Source organism: Gobio gobio (genome assembly GCF_949357685.1).
Source record: "Gobio gobio genome assembly, chromosome: 13".
Taxonomy (NCBI): domain Eukaryota; kingdom Metazoa; phylum Chordata; class Actinopteri; order Cypriniformes; family Gobionidae; genus Gobio; species Gobio gobio.
Window position 1 is genome coordinate 46,849,543 of NC_137106.1, and position 24,661 is coordinate 46,874,203.

The 24,661-nt window shown below is 39.4% G+C and overlaps 1 protein-coding gene across 1 annotated transcript; it reads right to left on the reverse strand.

Moving 5' to 3' along the window:
- Window positions 1-5,986: 5,986 nt before the first annotated feature.
- On the reverse strand, window positions 5,987-19,350 carry LOC307136316 (uncharacterized protein). Its single transcript, XM_079833223.1, has 3 exons — window positions 19,283-19,350; window positions 18,098-18,245; window positions 5,987-8,301 (listed from the first exon to the last, which is right to left on the reverse strand). Exons 2-3 carry the CDS (start codon window positions 18,180-18,182, stop codon window positions 6,959-6,961), a joined length of 1,428 nt encoding a protein of 475 aa, XP_079689349.1. The 5' UTR covers window positions 18,183-18,245; window positions 19,283-19,350; the 3' UTR covers window positions 5,987-6,958.
- Window positions 19,351-24,661: the final 5,311 nt, after the last annotated feature.

Here is a 24,661-nt window from a genome sequence, read left to right on the forward strand (position 1 = left end):
TGCAACATCATTAAGATAGTAAACATTGAAAACCGGGTAATTCAGACACCAGACACAATTAGAGATTCACTCTTGAACCTGCTAACAATGAGTTTCACCTTTGACAACGACTGTCACCCAGCTCACCTATCCCCCAGCCAATCCATAAATCAAGCAGCCACCCCGATGATAACAATCTCACCACCCACACCAACTCCAGGTTCTGATCTAGAAGACCTTGAATTCCTTCTAAAAGAGGACTTTCCCTCTGAAAACTCCTCAACCCAACACACCAGTACCCCAACAGTCTCATCTGTTGATGGTGACATTATCCCAGCCACCCCACAAAGTAAAAAGAACCCCCTTTTTTTTCTTTTGAAACCTGTCAGCAATACAATTTTCATACCAGGAGCCAATTTCAATGGTATGATATTTTAAATGCATACATTTTATTTTGTTGTACCTCATTTATGTAACAATTTAATTTCTGTATGCATTTCACTTTATTGCACAAACCATGCATGAATTTGTTTTGCTGTTTACTAATGTAAACAGGCTACTTGCATTGTGTAAAGCAAATCCTTTTGGATGTTACAAATAAATTTCCTTTTCAAAGCATTGTCCTTTCTCTTTCTTTAAATGGCCTGCAGCTAGTGATGTTACGTCTGACACCGACGCTCCGAAGCTTGCTTCAAACTCGAACGGTCCTCGCAATGAACCACTGCTTCGGAGCTTGTATCATTACGTCATTAGTCACTTGAAAATGACGTCTGAAGCAAACACACTGGTTCACTCCTGTAGTGAACCACCAGACTGCTTTGACAGCCCAATTCAGTGTTGACAGGTTTGAAACCTGGCGGCTAAATTTCTTATAAAAGTGAAGCTAAACCATGGCAACACCGTGGGTTGTAGTAGTCGGCGTTATTATTGAGGAGAGTGGATTGAGTTTATTTCAGTGTCACCCTCTGCCGAATTTTTTATTTTATTATTATTAATTAGAGAACATATGAACATTGTTACATAAAAACATGCATCAAATACAGAAACTTCAAAAACCCTCTGCTACATTATACAAGTACAATGCTAAACAAGATAAAGCTTTCACACATGCTACTGCCCTGCTAAAAACAACTATAGAAACCATTACAGGAATTCTATTGGATTTAATGGTTTTCATGGGAATTTTATTTGTTGTAATGGTAATTATAGTGGTCTCTGTGGGTCTCTACTGATATGTGTTGAGTTCTATTGGTGGGGGCATTAAATCCTAATGGAACATGTCCCAAACACACTACAAAAAATAATTCTGTAGTGGTTTAAATAGTAAAAGCCAATGGTTCCTATTGGTCTTTTAATAGAAACCATTAGAATTTCTGTGATGGTTTCCAACTTTTTTTAAGCTGGTCTGATCTTCTGTCCTTGTCTAAAGAAATAATTACACACACACACACACACACACACACACACACACACACACACACACACACACACACACACACACACACACACACACACACACATCATGCTTAATGTTTTATTATCAAGGTGAACACATTAAATTCATCAGTATCTGTAAAATGCACCTACATAAATTTTTCACAGCACTAACACTGTTTCAGCTTTGATCGCCTCGGTAAACACGTAATAAACGGGGTTAACGTAATAAACGGGGTTAACACTTGCATTTTATGGTTGTCAGCTTTGTTGCATTACATTTACTTCACCAGAAGATGGTGCTACAATTTCTATCTGAATGAAGCTTCGAGTAATGAACCATTTTCGACACAATTGTATCAGAAAGCAATAATGCTTCGAAACGCTTCATTTGGCCATCACTACCTGCAGCCAGAATGTTTTCATTAAAGCTTTATTTAAAAGGTCTTGTCTATAGTACCATATGCTCTAAAACCAGCTTGATTTTTAGTCTTAAATACTGAAGTGCTTTGCACAAGTTTGGTTTACATTATGCAGACAACTTAAATGCCTATTTAGGTACCTTGTCCTCTTGTGGTGCAGTAAGAGTGACAACCTAATGCAATAGGCATGTTTTGAAGGGTGAGGAACCCAAGTCCAGTTTTATTTAAAGGGAATTCAATCCTAGAATAAACCAACTGAACATGTAACCTTGAAAATAAACCTTGGTTTAACTTGACATGCACTCACCAAACAGCATTGACAGAACAACCATGCTAAAAACAAGAAAATGGTAACCTATAGGACTATATAGGACCTACATAGCTAAACAAGGACTGTGGACAATCAAAGAACCAATAACCAAGAGTATCACCTGACAAGACCAGGCTTGAGAACATAATACATGAAACTCTCCTTAGCAGCCTAGGTATTTGTCAACTGAGTGGCACAACATGTAATGGCCGTGGGTTAAAGTCCTGTGTGGACCATGCCCAGACTGCAAGAGGCACTGTAGCCTCAATGGTCTAGCTTCTAATTGACATGCCTTTTTAAGAAAGCTCTTGTATGAATAGAAAGAAGAGTGAATTCTTGGAAAATCTAATTTGAACTATGGAACTTCAGCTTCTGCATGGAGGCACCTTCCTAGTGGCTCAATAAAATGAATGACCGACTCTAGATCAAAAGGTCATAGGCTCCAGCCCAGTCTGGGTCAATATTTTTAAATTGTGTGAGTTTGTCATTTAGATTTTTATGTGGGCAAGCATTGTGCTTATTTATGTTCCTCTTGCTATAAAAAGACACTGTGGCCAGAAGTAGTGCAAAATTTGCTTCTGTTCCAGTCATTGTGACTTTCTGAGAATCATCTTATGTGAAATTATTAAATCCAACATGCAGTGCATTTATATACAAAATCTTAATTTTTAGTTGATTCTCACTTTAACTATGAAAATTTGGCAGCTGTGTACAGCCGTGACCAAAAGTTTTGAGAATGACACAAATATTAATTTTCACAAAGTGTTCAGTGTTTTTAGATCTTTTTGTCAGATGTTACTATGGTATACTGAAGTATAATCACAAGCATTTCATAAGTGTCAAAGGCTTTTATCGACAATTGCATGAAGTTTATGCAAAGAGTCAATATTTGCAGTGTAAACCCTTCTTTTTCAAGACCTCTGCGATTCGCCATGGCATGCTGTCAATCAACATCTTCTTTAGTTTCGGAAAATCTTCAAAATATATCACCCTTCACTTGGAGTCAGACTAGGGCTGGGCTATATGGCCCAAAAGAATCATCAAATTGGATTGGTTCACCGCGCACCTCACCGACACACAACTGCGGTAGGCTGGGAGAGAGTATAGTTCAGTAAGTTCAGTAGTCGTGGAACTCTAGTAAGGGCTGTCTATAAGTCTATTTTATTCACTTCAAACATAAAATTAAATTATTTTATTTCTCTTTTAATACAGGCAACGCTGAGTTATTAATAAATCACCAAAGACAAAAAATTGACAGATGTATTTAAGTCTGATGTTTTAGTGATTATAGTTTGGTAACGTTAGCTTGTTGTATGTCACCCACTACAACTAACAAGGCGATAAGCCACTGCGTGACCTGATATTAGGCTAATGTAGAGTTAGCGCTGTGTTGGGCTCAATGCTATATGGAAGAACTTCGAAGAAGCAAGATAACTGAATAATTAAATTACCGTGTGGTGAACCTATGATAAGCAGTGCACGTCGCTCTGTTTCATGTCGGATTGCAAATAGCTAAAATATCTCCAAACCACTGAAGTTGAGTGACCTTTCTTGTCAACGATATCTGTGTCCTCCGAGCTGGTCGTAAGCGTTGAATTTTCTTCACTATTGCTCATTTTTCTCACTCCACTCCACTCTCCACACTGTGACTGTCAACAACACCGTGTGCAGCACCCAGAAGCCCGGTCTGCAAAACGCATGTGCAGTATTATGTAGCGCGTAAGCATTATATCGAGCATTTATCGAACTGTTGTTATCGTTTTATCGCCCAGCCCTAAGTCAGACTGTCTATTGACAATCTCCGGGAGCATCACCGCTTGTTCCATTGGTCAGGCGATGTCCACACTAGTGGTCCAGGAGGGACATCTCTGGCTCAACCTGGCAGATATGAGGGACACAGATAAATATCGGTTCCTGGACTCCCTCATTTCCCAGGTTGGGTTATTCGGCAACGCAGTCGAGCGCTTTACCCAGCAGGTCTCGGCCACCCACAAGCGGACGGAGGAGATCAGACACATCCTGCCCCAGCAGGCCGCTGCTGCTTCCACCCGACCGCCGGCCGCAGTGCCTCCGCCTGCCCTCCCCGGTCCCGCCAAAGCCCAGCACCAGCCTCCACCAGGGCAACGGCATTGTAAGCAACCCTGAGACAGGTCTATGGGAGATGGTTACAGCACCACTCCCTCTCCCGGAGGAGGGCCGGTAGAGAATCTTTTGTTTGAATTTTGTTTCTGTCTCCTAAAACTTCAATAAAAGAGCTGTTTCCAAAATCTCTGTGTTCCAAGAGAGCGCACTTGGCGGTGAACGACGCTACAATGCCTTGTCACCCTCAGGTGCCTCTCTCAACTCCAGCAGGGGGTGCTGGCTGAGCTCAGGATGCACACCAGAGACCTCCTCACACCCGTGCGCCCCCTCAGCGGAAGCAGGTAAGTGTTGCAATGTACACTCAGACCCCACTTTGGGCCACTATGCTATACGAGTCGGGTCCCTGCATGCAGCCATGCTGCCCCACTGCGGGTACGTCTGTGGTGCCGTTGGTCCTGCTTGCTCGGTTGCTGGGAGCCTGGCTAGCGCTTCCCAGCCTGTCTCGTCCATACCATCAGACTCGGCTATGCGATTCAGTTCGCCCGCCGACCCCCCAAGTTCAGAGGCGTCCACTTCACCTCTGTGTTGAAGGAGGGTGCCCCTGTTCTATGGGCGGAAATCGCAGTCCTACTGGCGAAGGATGTGATAGAGCCGGTCCCTCTAGCCAATATGAAGACTTCATTGTACCCAAGAAAGCCGGTGAGTTACGGACAATCTTGGACCTGCGGTACTTGGATCGGTCCCTACACAGGCTGCCGTTCAAGATGTTAACACAGAAGCGCATCTTCAGGTACATCCGTCCCCAAGATTGGTTTGCAGCGATCGACCTGAAGGACACATACTTTCATGTCTCAATTCTCACTCGACACAGACCGTTTCTACGCTTTGCATTCAAAGGGCGGGCATATCAGTACAAAGTCCTACCCTTTGGGCTGTCCCTTTGGGAAGTCGCGGAGGTGGCCATTGCTCCCATGAGAGAGTGTGGTGTCCCAAGATGGGTGTGGCAGAACGGTTCGCAGGTGGTCCAGCTGATCTGGAGACACTTCGGTACTACGCAGGTAGATCTGTTTGCCGCTCTGGACACGTCCCACTGCCAGTTGTTTTATTCCCTGACCGAGGGGACCCTCAGCTAGGATGCACTGGCACACAGCTGGCCCCGGGACCTACACAAATATTTCCAAACCATGCTGGTCCAGCATAATATCATACAGGTATAATTCTTTTTCTTTTTTTATTGATTATTAAATTATTACTGTTTATATATGCTAGGTTCCATGACAGAGTTCAAGATAAATTTGGTCATTACTACTGGAGTTGCCAGTTTGCTACATTTCAATAATTATCAAACGGTGAGCAGAAACTATGCAAAAGCGGCAGCCCTTCCTATGCACTCAGTGTCTTAATTCACTCACTCGGTTTAATTGACTCACTGAAGTGGACTATATTAGTGGAGTAATGTAGTGAATAGTGAATGAGGCTTGTAAGACCGCATAATTTCGCTCTAAGGATCTGTAGCGAACCGTGGTGAAGGCCGCACGCGTTCAGTGTCTCAGCTGGAAGAATGGATTTGATTATAATATTCTTTATCTGACTCCATTTATCATAGTTGTCGCATTTAGAAGAGAATCACAACCGGTTGTTAGATCATCTATATTTGATAGTTAATCATACATTTAATCGTTCCGTTTTAACCCTTTGTTGCAATTATACCGTTCCACATTGGAGATAGTTAAAAATTACAGATTAATTCAGAAAGGATCAAAATGTAACAATTTATTAACAATCAAGTAAATGTAAAATGTCAATTACATCATAGACATAAATCTCTTCTAAAAGGAAACACAAATACTAGTTATGGTTACACTTAAAATCGTTTCAAATAAATGTAAAACATAAACCATTAATTATGCTCAGTAGGCCTCTGCCTAGAATGTTACCTGTGAGATAGAGAGAGAAAGAGAGAGAGAGAGAAAGAGAGAGAAAGAAAGAGAGAGCTAAAGAACAGCTCTCTCCAGAGATAGCAGAGAATCAAAAGAGAGCGAGCTACAGATGAAATTCTCTTTTATCCTCTTCCCTGAAGTCACCAAATTCAAATCTGACTCTTGTAAAACTGACCAATCAGACCAAACCGTGAGACATTTGAAAGTAACCAATCAGACAAAACTTCCCCCATTGTATCAAAGGTGTTAACCATTTGGCCAGCCAGCCAGTCATTCTTTTGTTCTTAGAAACTCCAACGGGCCCTTCTGATGGCGTTAAGGGGGAAGGGGTTGAGTCAATTTCAATATCTTGATCACGACGATGGCTACAAACAGCAAAGCAGATGATTTTGTTCCATTTCAAATATCTTTGATTATTTTCCACCTTACAGGCTATAGGGGCGATTTCGAACACAGCACGTGTGTGTCCCTCACCAGTCAGCACTTACATTGCAGTACACACTACAGTGTTCAACACCTGTTATACATGATGTGCAAACACGTGAATATATAATTATACAAAGCTTTCTGCATCCCCTAAACTAAACTCTAAACTACTCATCGCACACAAACATGTTTCAAATCACTTACAGATCTTCCTGTTACAAGTTATGTGTGTAACATGATCTCATGAGCGTATCAGTATGTAAAGTGATGGTCTGGCATAAACACTAATGTACATCAAGGGAGTATGTACAGCTTCTGAATCAGTTTTACAACAACTTTAGAAATGTACAAATGTTTTCTTTATTCTACTTCTCCCCAGTGTGAACTTTCATGTGGATTTTAAGGTTTCCATCCTGCATGAAATGGTCTCCACAGTGAGGGCAGATGAAAGACTTCTCTCTAGTGTGAATTGTCATGTGGGCTTTAAGGTTTCCTTTTTGCCTGAAACTCTTTCCACACTGCTGGCAGGTGAAAGGCTTCTCTGCAGTGTGAATTGTCATGTGGGTTTTGAGATGTTCTTTTTGAGTGAAACTCTTTCCACACTGTTGGCAGGTGAAAGGCTTCTCTGCAGTGTGAATTGTCATGTGGGTTTTGAGATGTTCTTTTTGAGTGAAACTCTTTCCACACTGTTGGCAGGTGAAAGGCTTCTCTGCAGTGTGAATTGTCATGTGGGATTTGAGATGTTCTTTATGAGTGAAACTCTTTCCACACTGTTGGCATGTGAAAGGCTTCCCTGCAGTGTGAAATGTCATGTGGCATTTGAGATGTTCTTTATGAGTGAAACTCTTTCCACACTGTTGGCATGTGAAAGGCTTCCCTGCAGTGTGAAATGTCATGTGGCATTTGAGATGTTCTTTATGAGTGAAACTCTTTCCACACTGTTGGCATGTGAAAGGCTTCCCTGCAGTGTGAATTGTCATGTGGCATTTGAGATGTTCTTTTTGAGTGAAACTCTTTCCACACTGAGGGCATGTGAAAATCTTCTCTCCGGTGTGAATTTCCATGTGGCCTTTAAGATGCTCTTTGTGAGTGAAACTGTTTCCACACTGTTGGCATGTGAAAGGCTTTTCTGCAGTGTGAATTGTCATGTGGCATTTGAGATTTTCTTTTTGAGTGAAACTCTTTCCACACTGAGGGCACGTGAAAATCTTCTCTCCGGTGTGAATTTCCATGTGGCCTTTAAGATGCTCTTTTTGCCTGAATCTCTTTCCACACTGTTGGCAGGTGTAAGGCTTCTCTCCAGTGTGAACCCTCATGTGGACTTTAAGGGTATCTTTTTGGCTGAAACTCTTTCCACATTGTTGGCAGGTGAAAGGCTTCTCTCCAGTGTGAACCCTCATGTGGACTTTAAGGCCATCTTTTTGCCTATAACTCTTTCCACACTGTTGACAGGGGAAAAGCTTCCTTCTAGTGTGAACTCTCATGTGGACTTCAAGGTATCCATGCTTTTTGAAACATAGTCCACACAGATGGCAGGTGAAATTACTGATAGTCCCTGTCTTTTGAGCTCTTTTTCCTGAAGTAGCGTTTTCAGTCTGTGAGCTATTAAAATATTTTTCATCAGCTATGAAGTCATGATGTGTCTTGTCCTGATCTTTCTCTTCTATTTCATTCAGATCTTGACTCTCCTCTTTCAGTGCCATCAGGTCTAAGGCGAAAAAAGACAAAAATGATTCCCAGTTTAATGCCACAAAGCAAAATATATGAAAACATTTAGACACGCAACAACTTAAAACCCTATGCAATTTGGGTTCAGGGTCCATAGCAAAACTTTATAGATTTAACATAACAGATCCCTATAATGCCCCCGGAGTGCTTTTCACATGTATGGATAAAGGAACGGATAGCTTTCCTGTCAGGACACCTTTTGCAGCAGCCGTGCGCAAGTTACAACTAGCCTAGTTTTGAAGTAAATGGGCACTAAATTACAACTTATGCACCACTAAATATTTTTGCGTTGCACCATTAAACTTGCTGAAGCCTAAATCTACGTATTAAGTAAATATTTACGGAAGCCTTCGATCAGGAGTAATATTAACATATAGAATAGCAGGCAGACTGAACTGCATCAATATGCTCTTGTTTTACATGACAGACTTCAATTCTTTAAACGTATATGATAATGCTGACATATATACGCACTTACGTTTTAAGAGAGAAAACATTATATGAACAGATAACTATGTTAGCAGTTAACATGCACTTGTCCAAAACAGCGCGCCGCTGTGTGCATCTGTCCCATTGGTCCGTGTTGTGTGCGCATGTCAAATAAAATCAGTCATAATCAATAAATGTCAATTCTTATTTTTTTGTTTCAGTATTTATTAATTGATTCTTATTTTTGTTTCAAATAGCCTACAGTTTCTGAATGTTAATTATATATAAAAGCACTTAAATCTTATGTTATTCATGATTAAGTATCGTATATAATGGGAATCTATTTTTATCATTAGTTGCGTGAGGCAAAAGTAGTTAGAATGAAGAATAAACTGAAATTCACGGCATTTCAACAACTTGCTGCGATAAAATGATTTCCCCTTTGCTTTCCCCCGCCTGTTCTGGCATCCTGGCGCACAGCAGCTGTCCACCATGTTGAAATAGTAAGGTTTAAACAGTATGGTTTTCAATTATGCTACAGCATCTCTGGCACTCCCCTGGTTGCCTGCCAAAATGCCGGAGTTTAGATTGCGTGACGTCAACCTCCGGAGCTCTATTAATGATTCAAAGTCCCCATTATGTAAATGTCCAGCAGAGGTCCCCCAAGTTGGGTCCAATCCTGTTTACACTATTTATAAATGATCTGCCAGAGGTATGTAAAAATGTTGATGTTATGATGTATGTGGATGATGTTGTATTCTTCACACATGCTAAGAACTATCAAGAGATAGCATCCACCCATATATCTTCAATGGCTCATATTGATGACTGGCTCACTAACTAAAAGTAAAAAAATAATAATAATAATAATAATAATAATATAAAGAAATTGTTCTGTGCATCCCGACTACGACTTTACATTCAGCCTTTGGAGGAGACTTTTGGTAGTGGACCGTCGTCAATGAGAGACATTTATTCATTCATATAAAATACTTTATTTTACAGTACAGCTAGTAAAGTCAGCAGTTTTCGTTTATTTGCATTTTGACTTATGGTTTTGAGTGACTGATGTCGCATTTGATTTAGCCTATTTTTGTCAATGACATTTTATAGCTACGGTGTTGACAGTATGATAAGAAAAATAAATAAATGATTGCATGGCCAATATGGCCTACTACTTTTGTTATCCCCAGTCTCTCTCTTTCTGTAGGGGAAATTTAAAAGAGATCCTGGAAATGAAATCTAAATTTAGCTGGATCAGTCGGGAATAAAATAATTTATAGCGCGTGAGGACGGAGTGAATTTGAAGCGCGAGCGGGAGGGTGCGGTGCGGAAAAGATCATATAGCGGGAGCGGGACGAAAAAACAGCCCCGCGCAGATCTAATTTGTAGGCTATTTAAAGAAAGTGCAGAAAAAAGAAAGATAAAATAAAAAATAAAGAGAAAATGGACTGATTCCTCTTCTTGAGAGAATGGTTTAGAAATAAATAACATTTATGCAAGTTAAAATTGGGAAATTAAAGTTTTGCCAGGTTGCTCAGGGCAGGGAACTGGGGACTATACGAATGCACTAAACGTTTTGTTCACTTCCAAGTTCAAGTGGTTGCGCTGTTGTGTTCAATAGTATCCAGTCTAGACTTGCTGACCGCTACCGTCTTTCACTGGGAAATTTAATTCCGCGCCGCAAGAAATCTGATTGAGTGCCGCGGGAATGCGGACCAGTCAAATCCTGTAGTCACCAGTGTGCTATGAATTCTGGGATAGGGTAGGCTGCAAAGTTTTGGGAAGGTTCCATCTGCTGTACCCTTCCTTTACCTGAGAAACGGAGGGCGCCTTTTGAAGTCACTTTCGACTTGCGGCAGCCTTCGTCGCGCCGCTGTGACGCAATCACACTTCAAATGCGGCCTTCAGAGGGTGCAGCCTTCACATTGGGTCACCCTTCGTAGTGCCGCTATGACGCAACCGCACTTCAAATGAGGCCTTCAAAGTGTGCGCCCTTCACTTTGGGACACAGCTTAAGTCTTTTGTCTTTATGCACTTCCTGACCATTTAGCATAAACTCAGAGTACAATATCGTTTGGCTGATTGGATTAGCATCTATACAGTTGAATGACACTGTTATGCTGATTGAATTAGGACGGGTGACACCGTTATGTCTGAGGTGTGTCCTTTTACCTATACAACATTTGCATTCCTTTGTTTGAATGTCTCCTCCCCTGCTGTATAATCCCTCCCCCTGAAACATAAATAAATTACGGTGTTCTGTAATGTTAAGTGAGACTTGTTGGGAGACTTGATGACCTCAGCGGAAAGACAGCACGTTTTCTCATTAAAGAATCCTGCTGAAGAACCTATCCAAGTCTCCTGGTCTCTTCTTCAAACGAGGAAAAGGAAATTCACAACAGTTTTGGTGCCGTGACCCGGATAGAGCTCCTCATCTGAATCCAGATTGAAACTTCAAGCTCCAAGATCTGACTACGTTCCAGACTGAATTATTTCTGTACAACTAAGGGTTGGTGAGTGTCACTTTATCCAACAGAACCTTAAAGACCAGTACAAATTTGTTTTCCTCAGCGCTGCCAGGGAAGAGTTATCAGACAGCTGTAGGGTTTGGTTAACTAAGTTACCCTCTAAAAAAGTTTGTTTTAGAGATGAAATTTACCCTCTGTTTTCAGACAGGGAAGATTGGCATCAAGCTAATAATTGTTTAAGCCTCTGTTCAAACAGAGAATAATTGTTTAAGCCTCTGTTTCAGCAGGGAAGTATTGTTAAGCCTCTGTTTTCAGGCAGGGAAGATTTAGCATCACAAGCTAAGAAATTTTGTAAGCCTCTGTTTTCAGACAGGGAAAATTAGCATAGCATAGCATTTCCTTTTTGCGAAGGAAAGTTAACAAGTCTGTTGATCAGAGAAGTTTTAGTGTTCTGATTGTGTGGTAACAAAGAAACTCACAAAAATGTTTAGAAAGAATGCTAGACTGATCCCCACAACTGAAAAAGGTGGTCTCGCAGCTCCTTTGTGGACAGACAGTGATTTAAAATCACAGTTAGGAGTGCAACTGGATTTAATCATCATAGAGAAAGTTAAGCAAGAACTAACGCAGAAATATGAGATCCATCCAGACAAGACTTGGTCGATTGATGAATGTAAAAAAGTTTTAGAAGCATGTATTCGCAAGAACAATGTGAAAGGCATTATTTGTTGTCACAGAGAATTTGGTTTAGCGCTAGCTAGACAACAGTCTCAGCATATCTCAGAGCTAGAGAAACAGAACAAAGAGCTCTGTGCTAGAGTAGCATCTTTGACTAAGAAATTGACCTGCAACCAAGCTGCAGAGAAAACTGATGTGAATTAAGCTAATCAGCCTGATAACGTTTATCCTCACTTGCAAGCTATCTTTGAAACAGATGTAGCCATTCAATCAGTATCTGATGTGCCTGTTGATTCAGTCAAAGTATGTAGCGCTAGGAGAAGGTCAGGAATTGAGGTAATTGAAAGTATTCCTGCTAATTCTGTTGTCCAAGTTCAAACTGCCAAATTGCTAGGACCTAGAGATATAGAAAGATTATCCCAGAGCTTGCCCTCAGCACGTACACATTTTTCTGAATTTAGAAGGACATTGTTATGCAAAATGCGTCTCTACGACATGTCGTTAACAGAAGTCACACAGCTAATGTCACAGATTCTAACTTAATCTGAATTCAAAAGTTTTGAATCTGCTGTTACTTCTGAAATACAACATGCCAGTAAAGGCGATGTGAGAGAGGGTGTTTTGAAAATTCTAAAGAATATCATGGGACCCAAAATAGACTGGTCCAGAATCAATAACTGTGTGCAAAGGAAAGAAGAATTTGTGAGTGAATTCACTGAAAGATTTTGTCAGTCAGCTGTAACTTGTAGTGGGATAGTTGATGATTCTGAATGTGTGCTAGATGACCAGGGAGCTTTTGTTCGTGTCTGGTCAGCCTTTTAGCCGAGTACAGAAAAGCATTGCCATTCCTTGATCTAACTTGGTCAAACAAAACCCTCAGAAGTAACCTAGAAAGGTTAGCTACATGAGAAATGGATGCTGATGTTAAGGCAAAAGTGAGAGTAGCAGCAGCTACGTTTAGCACAAGGAATCCAGACAACAGATGGCCTAAGAGAGAAGGCAAATGTAACTACTGTGAAAAATCAGGACACTGGGAGAAAGAGTGTAGGAAGAAGTTGCGAGAAAGTAAAATAAATTCTTTGCATAATTCTGTTCCTTCTCAGCCCGCCTACAACCCTGAAGTATTTCCGCCAGGATACACTGAAATGTTAGGACAGCTTGCTCAGCCTCTTCTAAGAGCACAAAAAGAACAGGAAGGGGCTGTGAGGAGCCACCTTTCCCCTGTGATCCATCACAATGACAAGATACTTTTTGTGAAAGGTAGCATCACAGCCCCGAACATTGTTTTACAGCGTGCACAGGGTCACGAACCCATCCTCATGTATGATGTCTGCAATCACTGAAGTTTTGTTAGAGGATGAAATGACTCACGATTGTGTTACGCTTACATACGCAGCTACGAATGAAATAGCAGAAACTCCCATTGAGAATGCAGAATTGGAGTTGTTTGTTGATGGTTCAGCTCAAGTGATTGAAGGTAACATTACAGCAGCTGCAGTGTTGTGTCAGGGAAGGAAAAACTGGAGTCATGTGTCACACTGTAAAGTTGTTCCCCCACCAACAGGGATAGGATAGGACACGGATCAGTGAGGAGCCCTGGAAAGAACCGAATACAACAGGCTTCGGGGGCCAATCCTTGGGTGAAGATTCCCTCATAGGCCTTCCCACACTAGTCCATCCTTACCTCACTGTTCTTTAGGTGTCGCAGGAATTAAGAAATAGGGAAAGAATGAACAACAATAGCAGACTCAGATTGAACAGATGAGACAACCCTAATGTTTACTGTATTTTAGAACAAATACTGCTCTGTTGTCTTTTGTTTTCCTTTCTTACTCTGTGCAGATACCACTTGATGGCTGTCCCCAGACCCATATGCACAAACTTTCTCACCTGCGTATGAAGCCACAACCTCTGAAGGACAACTAGACCCATACGCACTGATCCTCACCTGCGTATAAAGCCACAACCTCTGAAGGACAACTAGACCCAATACTGAGTCAACTGTCATGAAGAAGAAGAGAAAGAAAAAAAACACAACGCAGAGAATCACCTACGGGAACTTCAGTCATCCATCAACATGATCAAGATTGCCTTGCTACTAATCATCATGGACATCGCACAAAGTGTAGACTCCAGAAGCAACATATTCTTTAGGGATGCACCGAATATTCGGCCACCGAAAATTTTCGGCCGAAAATGGCCCAAAAGTACATTTTCGGTTTTCGGCCGAAAGACTTTTATCACCGAAACAACACGGCCGAAATGTTGTGATGACGCAAACAGAAACCGCGACCTGCACGTGCTTGTCTGAAGCAACATATCCGCGGTGTAGACGTATTTCAGTATATCTGAGAAAGACCTACATCTGCTCTATGCACAAGCACTGACAGCGAGAGCTCATGTTCTCGATGAGAAGAGGACCAGACTTCACTGTGAAACCGAACGCAATCTTTAACAGTGGGCATGTTTTAAGCGCGGAACACACTTCAATCTGGCGGCGGCGCGCGCGCGTGAACGCGATGATCTGTGAGCGCGATCAATCATCTCTTCCTTAAGAATAAACATGAATGAACATCTAAGGTGTGTTGAGGATACATTACAACTTACTGTCACGTATCTTATGTGGTGTAATCGCTCAATCAGTGTCTCAACGGCGGAAAGACGTCAATATAACTGCTGTAAACTAAACAGTCATGTAGCATCACATTTACCTCAGGCAGTCATTCAGTGTCCACATCTGTTAGTTCACTAGAGAAATCAACTCTTTCACTAAATATATGACCTATATTAGCCGTTATATTCGTTATATTCTACTTAACCTGTTAATGATATATTGATTATTTCATGTATGTTTAAATAAAATGACAGACACTGTGTATAAATGATTATATTTCAACAACGAATTGGATAAAAAACTATTTTATAATTAGATTTAGAAGTTATTGCAAAAACTGCCTTATGTGAAGTTTACATGTTTGTGTACTATGTTACTTGAGTGTTGATTATTAGACCTAAAAATACATAGCAACTGAATTTATGCTAATAGTTTTGGCTCTGTTGTTAACCTTTAATATTAATGTGCAAGTAAGGGCTCCCTATATAGTTTAGAGCAATATATTCAATAAACTTTTTTTCCAGTAAACCAATAAAAATAAATAAAAAGCCATTTTGTAAAACTGTTGTACTGAACTGTCAGTTTTGTGCACCGCTACATCCCTATTCTACAGTTAACATATGGGCTATGGCAGTCTTTGTTTTGATACACTATTATGTTGAAGGCCTACAGAGAAAATAGTTGTATCTTTAAGCAGTTGCACTTGTTCTGAATGCACTTTCTTGTAGTCCTACAGAGAAAATTTTTAAATGCACTAGACCTAAATGCACTTTGTTTTTATGAGAGAACATTTCATTTTATAACCTTTCTGTAGGCCTGTACATTATTATTTAATGTACAAATGAGTGGGGTCAAGTTAAACATTTTAGTTTGAATTTTATTTTATACTGTGCATTGTTGTAATGTGCTAAATAAATATTGGCATAATTTGTAATTTATTTATTCTTTGAAACTTTAATATTAATTTATGCAATTGCAATGCCTTGATTTTAGTAAAGTTAGTACACAGTCATAGCCATAAATGCAATAGTACTAATAATTGGCATAATTTCTTTCGGTGTTTCGGTTTTCGGCCTTGGTTTCCTCTTTTTCGGTTTTCGGTTTCGGCCAGGAATTTTCATTTCGGTGCATCCCTAATATTCTTAGAGCTTATATGTCAAGAAATGCCATGTTTGCTGGAAAGAACTTTTGCATGCCACACCTGCCTTCAGTAGGAGCAGGAATCCCATGGGTGGCACATGATGGGAGGAACTTCTGTCTAAAACATCCTACCCAGCCAATTCAAAGGCAGGTGCACCCTGGTTTTATGTTCTCTCCACCCAAGCTCTCCACAGCTACATAATTCAGCTCCTACCACCAACAAAGATGGCTGCATTCAAGGACTCACTTATGCACAAACATGGTGGTCAAGTACTCTTGAACAAAATCCAACAAGACATTCTTGATCTTTCAGCAAAATTACATCAGATGACTGAAGATAATTCTTCATGGTTCGGAAACCTGTAAGGTCAACAAAGGACTCACAAGGACTGTTCCAACCACAAAAGAACATTACCCGTAATGAACTACACGGACCCTAGTGGCATGTTTGTTTCTGTGTCAGCATGTCATTCGTCACTACAGACAATCAACACAGAGCAAGTGATATGTGCCTGTAACTTTTTCCAAGTTATATGACGATGGGGCTTATGCTAACAAACATAAGCTACAGAATGGACTGATGAAGGTTTAAATTTGTTTTATGTGAGAGTTATTAGAACTCTCAAAGGGGGGAATGTAGGATTACAAATTTATACATTGTTATATCTTGGTTCCAATGTAATAGAATATAACTGAAAACATTATCTATATTGTGTTTTACATTTTGAAGTAAACTTGAGGAAATTCTAAGGAGATTACGTCCGGCCGTGTAAGTGTTTGAGACATTAAGTCTTTTGTCTTTATGCACTTCCTGATCATTTAGCATAAGCTCAGAGAACAATATCGTTTGGCTGATTGGATTAGCATCTATACATTTGAATGACACTGTTATGCTGATTGAATTAGGACGGGTGACACCGTTATGTCTGAGGCGTGTCCTTTTACCTATACAACATTTGCATTCCTTTGTTTGAATGTCTCCTCCCCTGCTGTATAATCCCCTACGTGAAACGTAGATAAATTATGGTGTTCTGTACTGTTAAGTGACACTTGTTGGGAGACTTGATGACCTCAGCGGAAAGACAGCACGTTTTCTCATTAAAGAATCCTGCTGAAGAACCTATCCAAGTCTCCTGGTCTCTTCTTCAAACGAGGAAAAGGAAATTCACAACACTATACAGTAGGGCTGGGTATTGACACAAATTTCACAATTCGATTCGATTTCGATTCACAAGCTTTCAATTCGATTTGATTAAATTCAATATCGATTACTTTAGATATATCTCAGGTACAATACATGGCCAATTTTCTCAAGGAAAACAAATCTCTGAACTATGTTGTAAACTATCAGTTATACTACATTAGCCTACTAATATTGAAGGTAAAAAATTAACTGATTTGTATACAAACACTTAAATTACACTAAATTATGTTTTATTATAAAATAATAATAAAGTTATAATATTAACTTTACAATTACATAATCATATTTATACTTTATTATCATAAATATAAACATTTGGCTGTCATAAAACTTGCCAGATTTATTCATAGGCATACATTAAATTGAAGAACATTAAAAATGACAATGAATATGTAATGTGGTGCATATAATTATCAAAATGCTCCTCTCTAGAGTTATTTTTCTGGCTGATTAAAGCTTACTAACGAGTTTATGGACACTGGATATGGTTTTTTCTGGGGTAAATTTTACGTTACATGACATTGTTTACTTATTAGCCATTTTACTTACGTCTTTCTGCGGTTGAAACTTGAGCCATTCCATGTGACATGATACGGATTTCAGTAAGTTATCCTGTGCCTTTTCACACACTTTCAGATGCTTATTCATGTTTACTTTGCGCTGTTACTATTAAGGCGGAAGGGCAGATCAGTTCATGTGCATTCCGCGCTGCCGGTTCTCTTGAGCTGAGCTGCGGCAGAGCGATCTCGCGCCAGTGCGCCAAAGCGGTATTTATGCTTTTGAATCATTTGAAATCGGAGACTTTGTTTTAATATCAATAGTAATAAAGCACAAAGATTATAGTGATTTATTGGATGGGAGGTGCGCTACAATGTTTATTTCATTCATAAACTGAAAACAGGATGACTAATTCCTAATTTAAGAATCGATATTGTTTTGTAAAAGTGAGAATCGATTCAAATCAAGAAATCAATATTTTTTACCCAACCCTACTATACAGTGGTTACACCTTGATATTGCAGATGATATATGGTGCATAATTCATTTGTAAATATTTAGTATATTTACTAAACATTTAGAGGATTTTATAATAAAAACCTTTTTTTTAAATATTAAATTTTTTAAAATATTAAAGAGAAAATATTATTGACATTCTTCAAAAAATATTCTTCATTTCTGTAGAGCTGGATATTTGAATAAAGATCAACTGACTGAGTTCAGCTTTGAGAATGAAACCAACCTATGTGTTCCTCCATTTCTTCATCTTTCACTCTGAATGTTTCTTCAATCTTTAGGTCTTCACTCTCCTCTTTAATAAACGCCATCTTTATAATATTGTGTCACATGGATCTCAATCACTTCAGCAGGAGTTTTTCTGTGTGTTTGTCCTGTTTAAGATGAGAAAAATTAACATGAGAAAAATTAACAGAAAGAAAAACACATAAAATGTAAATCTCTCCTAGTTCAGTAGTCAGTGCACTGGTAAGAGGGTCAGTGAGAGCGATAGGTGTTTTTTTTTTTTTTTTTTTACAAACTGAAAATGTGTCATGAACCTTGCTGTTGAATTCTGTAATTCTGAAAGTATAAATTGAAACATAACAATTGAAATAAAATGAAACAAAAAAAATTGAACTTAAAATTTAAGGGCATCAACAAACATGTTAAATTCATTCCAGACTTTTTTGAAAATGAGCAATAAACTGTAAAAACTTTTTTACTCCATTGGACCCATGACCCATTTACTCCATTTAGTTTAATGAATATAACATTATCCTAATATATATATCAACTATATATACTATATATACTAAAACAAATATATATATATATATATATATATATATATATATATATATATATATATATATATATATGGTTTGAGTCTAATATATTATTAGTTGGTCAGTTGTTGAATTGAATCAAAATGATGGTCAGCTTTTAAGTATTACTGAACTATGTCAGATTTATGTGTAAATAATATTGTATTGGCATGAATTCTATTTCTGCCAACATTATCTCTTTTCATCAGTCAGAGCGATATTTAATGCACCTAAATCACCTAATGAGACAAAAACATTCAAAATATTAATATATTGGTCAGTTTAGTTATTTGATGATTTGTAGAGATCGAGATATAAATAAATATATAGCGCTTCGAATCACTGAATCATTTGTTGTGAATCAATCGGTTCAATTGACTCGGAGAGTTGAAAGCTCCAGTTCCCTCGTCACTCGCCAGAGACTGAATTCATGTTTGAACTGATTCACGATAAAGCGCGAAATGAGACGCTCCTTCTGTTACTCGTGAGTTTATTATCTTACTTTACCCACACAACGCTGTTAAATGTTAGATAAAGCAATGCAGTGTTACATTTAATAATGTATCATTCATTCTGCGTCGCTTTAAACGCTTAAAAACACAAACCTGTCTTCAGTCCAATCCCAACAGATGCAGGAGCGCGGCGCAGATTGATGATGTCACACATGGAGACCAAAATAAAAGTCCTGTTGCTGTGTAAAATCACAGTGCATAGAAATTGCCATAGAAAAAATTACATCATTCGGAATGAATGTTTAGTTGGAATACATTTACTAACACAATGGTATTGGTAAGTTAATAATACAGTTCACATTGAGTGTAAAAAACTAAAGCTATAACACAATTAATTTATTTTCTTTGTTTTTATATTTAATTTTATTATAATTTGAATAGTCATTTGATTTATCATTTATTCATTTTGTCATAATTATTATTTTTTATTTGTCATTTTATGTTTTAATATTTTATATTACTTATTTATTTTCTATTGTTGTTTAATCTTATGATTGTGTGGTTTGAAGGGATGTTTGTTTTCACAGGTAGGAGATCAGAGAATGTCTCCATTTCAAGGTTTTTATCATCACAGGATGATGTGAAGCAGTGATTTTCCATTGTTTTTCCCTTGGTATAATAACACTTGTTGGAATTGTACTTGTCAGACGAAGTGTAACATTCAGACAAAGTCTGAGCATTGAGCAGTGTAACATCTAGATCAGTGGTCGGCAGAATTGGCTCGCCAGCAATAATATCTGGCCCACGCCCGGATCCAGATTATTTTGATAGCGGCTGGTGCTGAAATAGATCTGTCATGATAGTGTAACGGAGGCCAGCTAGTGAGAGCTGTGCAGGGAAATCTCACTCCCCTCATGTCAAGAGACGCTCTAGTGACTGACTCTAGAGGTCACAGACTTTAGCCTCCTTGTTAGAGCGTCCGAATCCCCTGCAGAAAGACACAGTTTCGCGCACCGCTTGGAGCAGGCAGTGCGAACCAGAGAGATTACAACAACAGTTGCTCAGTCCACTTTTTACGATCAATGATATTGGACCCACTCACTTTTATCATCTCTAACATTCAGCACATGTCTGTTTACCTACCCCTAATCGATAAACACTTATTATTAAACACATATTAGACGCTTTATTTCCACTTTTCTAATATTTTCTTAATTTGTATTGAAAATAAATGCCTTTCCGATTTGATATGTTATGGGAAAACGGAGAAGATTGAATTAGGCCAAAGCCGGACTCGAACCGCGGGTCGATTTGTGTCAAAACTAGATGCCGTGCATCTTACCCCTACACTACTACCACTCTCAACAATATGCCGATTTCCGTAAATTTGTCTTTCCGAGCTATACGTTTATCAAGTAAAGCGGTATATTTGTACTTAATGTAATTGGCATCTACTCCCAGAGGTGTCAAATGTATTTGCATTCATTACTCAGGTAGAAGTATAGATACTGGGGTTTAAAAAGACTTCTGTAGAAGTTGAAGAATCAACTCAAGCTTTTTACTCAAATAAAAGTGTAAAAGTACTGGTTTCAAAACTACTTAAAGTATAAAAGTAAAAGTAATGTAAGGGGAAAAAATGCCATTAAAGGGGTAGTTCACCCAAAAATGAAAATTCTATCATCATTTACTCACCCTCAAGTTGTTCCAACCTGTATGAGTTTCTTTGTTCTGAAGATTGAAGAATGTTTGTAACCAAGCAGATTATATGCAACCATTGACTGCCATAGTATTTTCCCCTACTATGGCAGTCAATGGTTGCTCTATCTGCTTGGTTACAAACATTCTTCAAAATATTTTCAAAACAAAGAAACTCAAACAGGTTTGGAACAACTTTAGGGTGAGTAAATGATGACAGAATTTTCCTTTTTGGGTGAACTATCCCTTTAAGGAGTAAGGACAAAAAATTAGGTCGCGCCACAGTGCATACCCCACCTCCTCAAAAAAAAAAAATTTCTAAAGCCCATAATGACTATAATGTTATATTAAAAAGTTAATGTTGAACATTTTTAGATGCACTTGGCTATGCGTTTCAGCCGCATATATTCCCATTGAAAATGAACGCATTTTAGGACAATGCAAATACATTAAAGAACCATATGTGTACTACTGAGCATTAACGTGTTTCATGGAGCGGAAGATTTGATGACTAGTTGCCTATAAATATTGTAAAGGTGCAAAAAGTCAAAATTCAGAGGCATGTTATCAATAACCATTTTTTGAATGTGTGATCAGTGTGGCTAGATTGGGTCGACCATTTCCAGCCCAAAAACCTCACCAAATGTACATTTATATTTTTAAAAAATGGTTATTGATAACATGCCTGGTTATTGATAACAATTTTGACTTTTTGCACCTTTACAATACTTATAGGCAACTAGTCACTCCAAGAAAAAAAAGAAAAAACTTTAACTGCCAAAATAATGTATTATTTGATTGCCATACCAATCAATGTTGATAAGTAAGTTACCATTTTATCTCCTTAAAATATAACATTGATGATTAAAAAAAAAAAAAAATCCCAGTAAAACGGATCAAATATGATTATATGTCCAGGTAGAAACTGTCAAAACGGCTATCCCTCAGAAAAACACATGCACAATTTTCAATGTCAACAGTAAGAAGCCAATTTACGTGCAAAAAGTGCCCAATATAGAGATTGGAAAAAGCAATGTAATAAACAGGCATTTCACACGTTAATGGATATACACCACTGCCAAAATGCATAATTAATTGATACTGTACAATAATCTGCCAACAAAAAATAACAACAATGCGCTTAAAAACCCGGCTAAAGTCATGAATGAGCACGTCTGCCTGCTGATTCGCTGATTGGCTGAAAGTGCGTGCTCGTCGACGAGAACCCGCCCTATCTGGCAACATGGTGTGTGATTTGTGCAGGTGTAGGCTTGATTGATTGCCTACAACCCAATAGGGTGTCGGAATGATTTGTGTTTATCCTTCTCATCCAACCACAATCAAATTCACGCTGTCCGGATGGCGCAATTTATCTGGATAGTTTTTTTTTTTTTATGACAAGCCGGAATGAAAACATGCCGAAATGGAATAGGAGTAACGAGGCTATTTTTAAAATGTAAGGAGTAGAAAGTACAGATAATTGCTTGAAAATGTAAGGAGTAGAAGTAAAAAGTAGGCTGAAAAACAATTACTCCAGTAAAGTATAGATACTCAAAATTTCTACTTAAAGGGTTAGTTCACCCAAAAATGAAAATTCTGTCATTAATTACTCACCTTTGTGTCGTTCAACACCCGTAAGACCTCCGTTCATATTCGGAACACAAATGAAGATATTTTTGTTGAAAGCTGATGGCTGAGAAAGGCTTCAGATAGGCCTCCATTGGCATTCAGTACATTTTCACTCCCAAGACCCATAAAAGGCACTTAAAACGTCGTTACAAAGTCCATCTCACCACAGTGACTCTACAATAATCTTACGATGCGACGACAATCGTTTTTGTGCGCAAAAAAAATCTAAATATCACCTTTATCCAGCTTGTTATTGCCTTCCGCGTGTGCCTCCACGATGCATGCGCGAGAATATGACGTAGCGCCGGGGTTCGGGAATCCATGAAATGCGCACTTTAGTCCCATTTTGAGAACTACGCCAAGACCTAAAGCACGATCAATGTAGAATCCAACAGCTTAGACACGCGCGTCTTCCTCTGATTGTAAACAAATCGCTTCTGGGTCATGTGTCCGAACGCCGGATCTACGTCATATTCTCGCGCATGCGTCGTGGAGGCACACACGGAAGGCAGTAACAAGTTGGATAAAGGTGTTATTTCGATTTTTTTTTGCGCACAAAAACTATTGTCGTCGCATCGTAAGATTATTGTAGAGTCACTGTGGTGAGATGGACTTTGTAACGACGTTTTAAGTGCCTTTTATGGGTCTTGGAAGTGTAAATGTACTGAATGCCAATGGAGGCCTATCTGAAGCCTTTCTCAGCCATCAGCTTTCAACTAAAATATCTTCATTTGTGTTCTGAATATGAACGGAGGTCTTACGGGTGTCGAACGACATAAGGGTGAGTAATTAATGACAGAATTTTCATTTTTGGGTGAACTAACCCTTTAAGTAGAAATTTTGAGTATCTATACTTTACTGGAGTAATTGTTTTTCAGACCTTGTTCTGCCCATCAGAAGCTTACAGTCTCTGGCAAATGTTCATGGTACTAGCCTTGATAGGAGTAACCTGTCAGCACTGCAGAAGCACTGCTAGGCCATAAGAATCATCGCTGATGTGTCAGAGGAACAGGCAGTGCAGATTGAGAGAAGGATGAGGGGACAGCACACCTCGTCACTTTAGTTTGCAGCACAGGCAGGCAGAATCACGGCCTCCTCAATGCATAGTGTCTATGCAACAGATATCAGCTCACCAGCTCTCTCCACCATAAAGAGGGTTTGTTACCCTACGCGCGGGCCAGGAACAGCAACCACCAGTTGGGGTATCAAACAAGAGGAGACAGCGAGGCAGACATACATCACCCAAACAAAAGAACAGCACAGAAACCAACAAGTGCAAACTTGTGGGTTTTTTGTCAACCCGGCCTTCCCACAAGTAGGAGCATCACCAGATGCCATTGTGAGTTGCACCTGTTGTGGGAAAGGCTGCATTGAAGTTAAATGCCTTGCAAAGTACAAGGACTGCACAGTCCTTGATGCATGTTCATCAGATGACCGCAACTTCTGCCTGCATGTGGTTGATTGTCAGGTGCACCTCAAGAAAAAACACCAGTACTACAGCCAGGTCCAGACTCAACTTTCTGTTACAGACAGTGTGTATTGTGACTTTGTAGTGTGGACAATGAAGGACTGTGTGATTCTACGCATAACTCCAGACACTTTTTTTTTGGAAGGCACGGCTTCAGAAGGCACAGGAGTTCTTCCAGAAGGTGGCTCTCCCTGAACTCGTGGTGCAATATTTCACCATACCACCTACCCCTCAAGCATCGTTTGGCCCCATTGTCCTACAGCAACAACAGCCACTGCAAGTGCGTATAAAGAAGCCAAGAAAGCAGCCTGCCAAAAAAGACAAAGCACCCAAGAGAAATAAGTCAGTGTGGTGTCTCTGTGCTGGACCAGAGAAAGGTCAAATGGTGGCATGTGACAACCAGAACTGTACAGTACAGTGGTATCACTTCCATTGTGTGGGGCTTGTGGACACCCCTTCTGCCGACACTCCTTGGTTTTGCCATTCTTGTGCTGATTAGTGTTTAATGATTGTACATCCACGCACATTACATTTCTCACCCAATCTCATCCAAGATGTTCATGTCTTGAGGAAAACATTCCAGGATTTTTCCTCCACATCATAGACTTCAATGGCAACTAAAATGTTGAAGGTCCAAATCAATGCAGGTTTGAAGGGCTTCAGAGGCTCTGCATGATCCCAGACGAGGAATATGGTCTTATCTAGCGAAACGATCTTCGTCAGAAACAGGATCAAACATA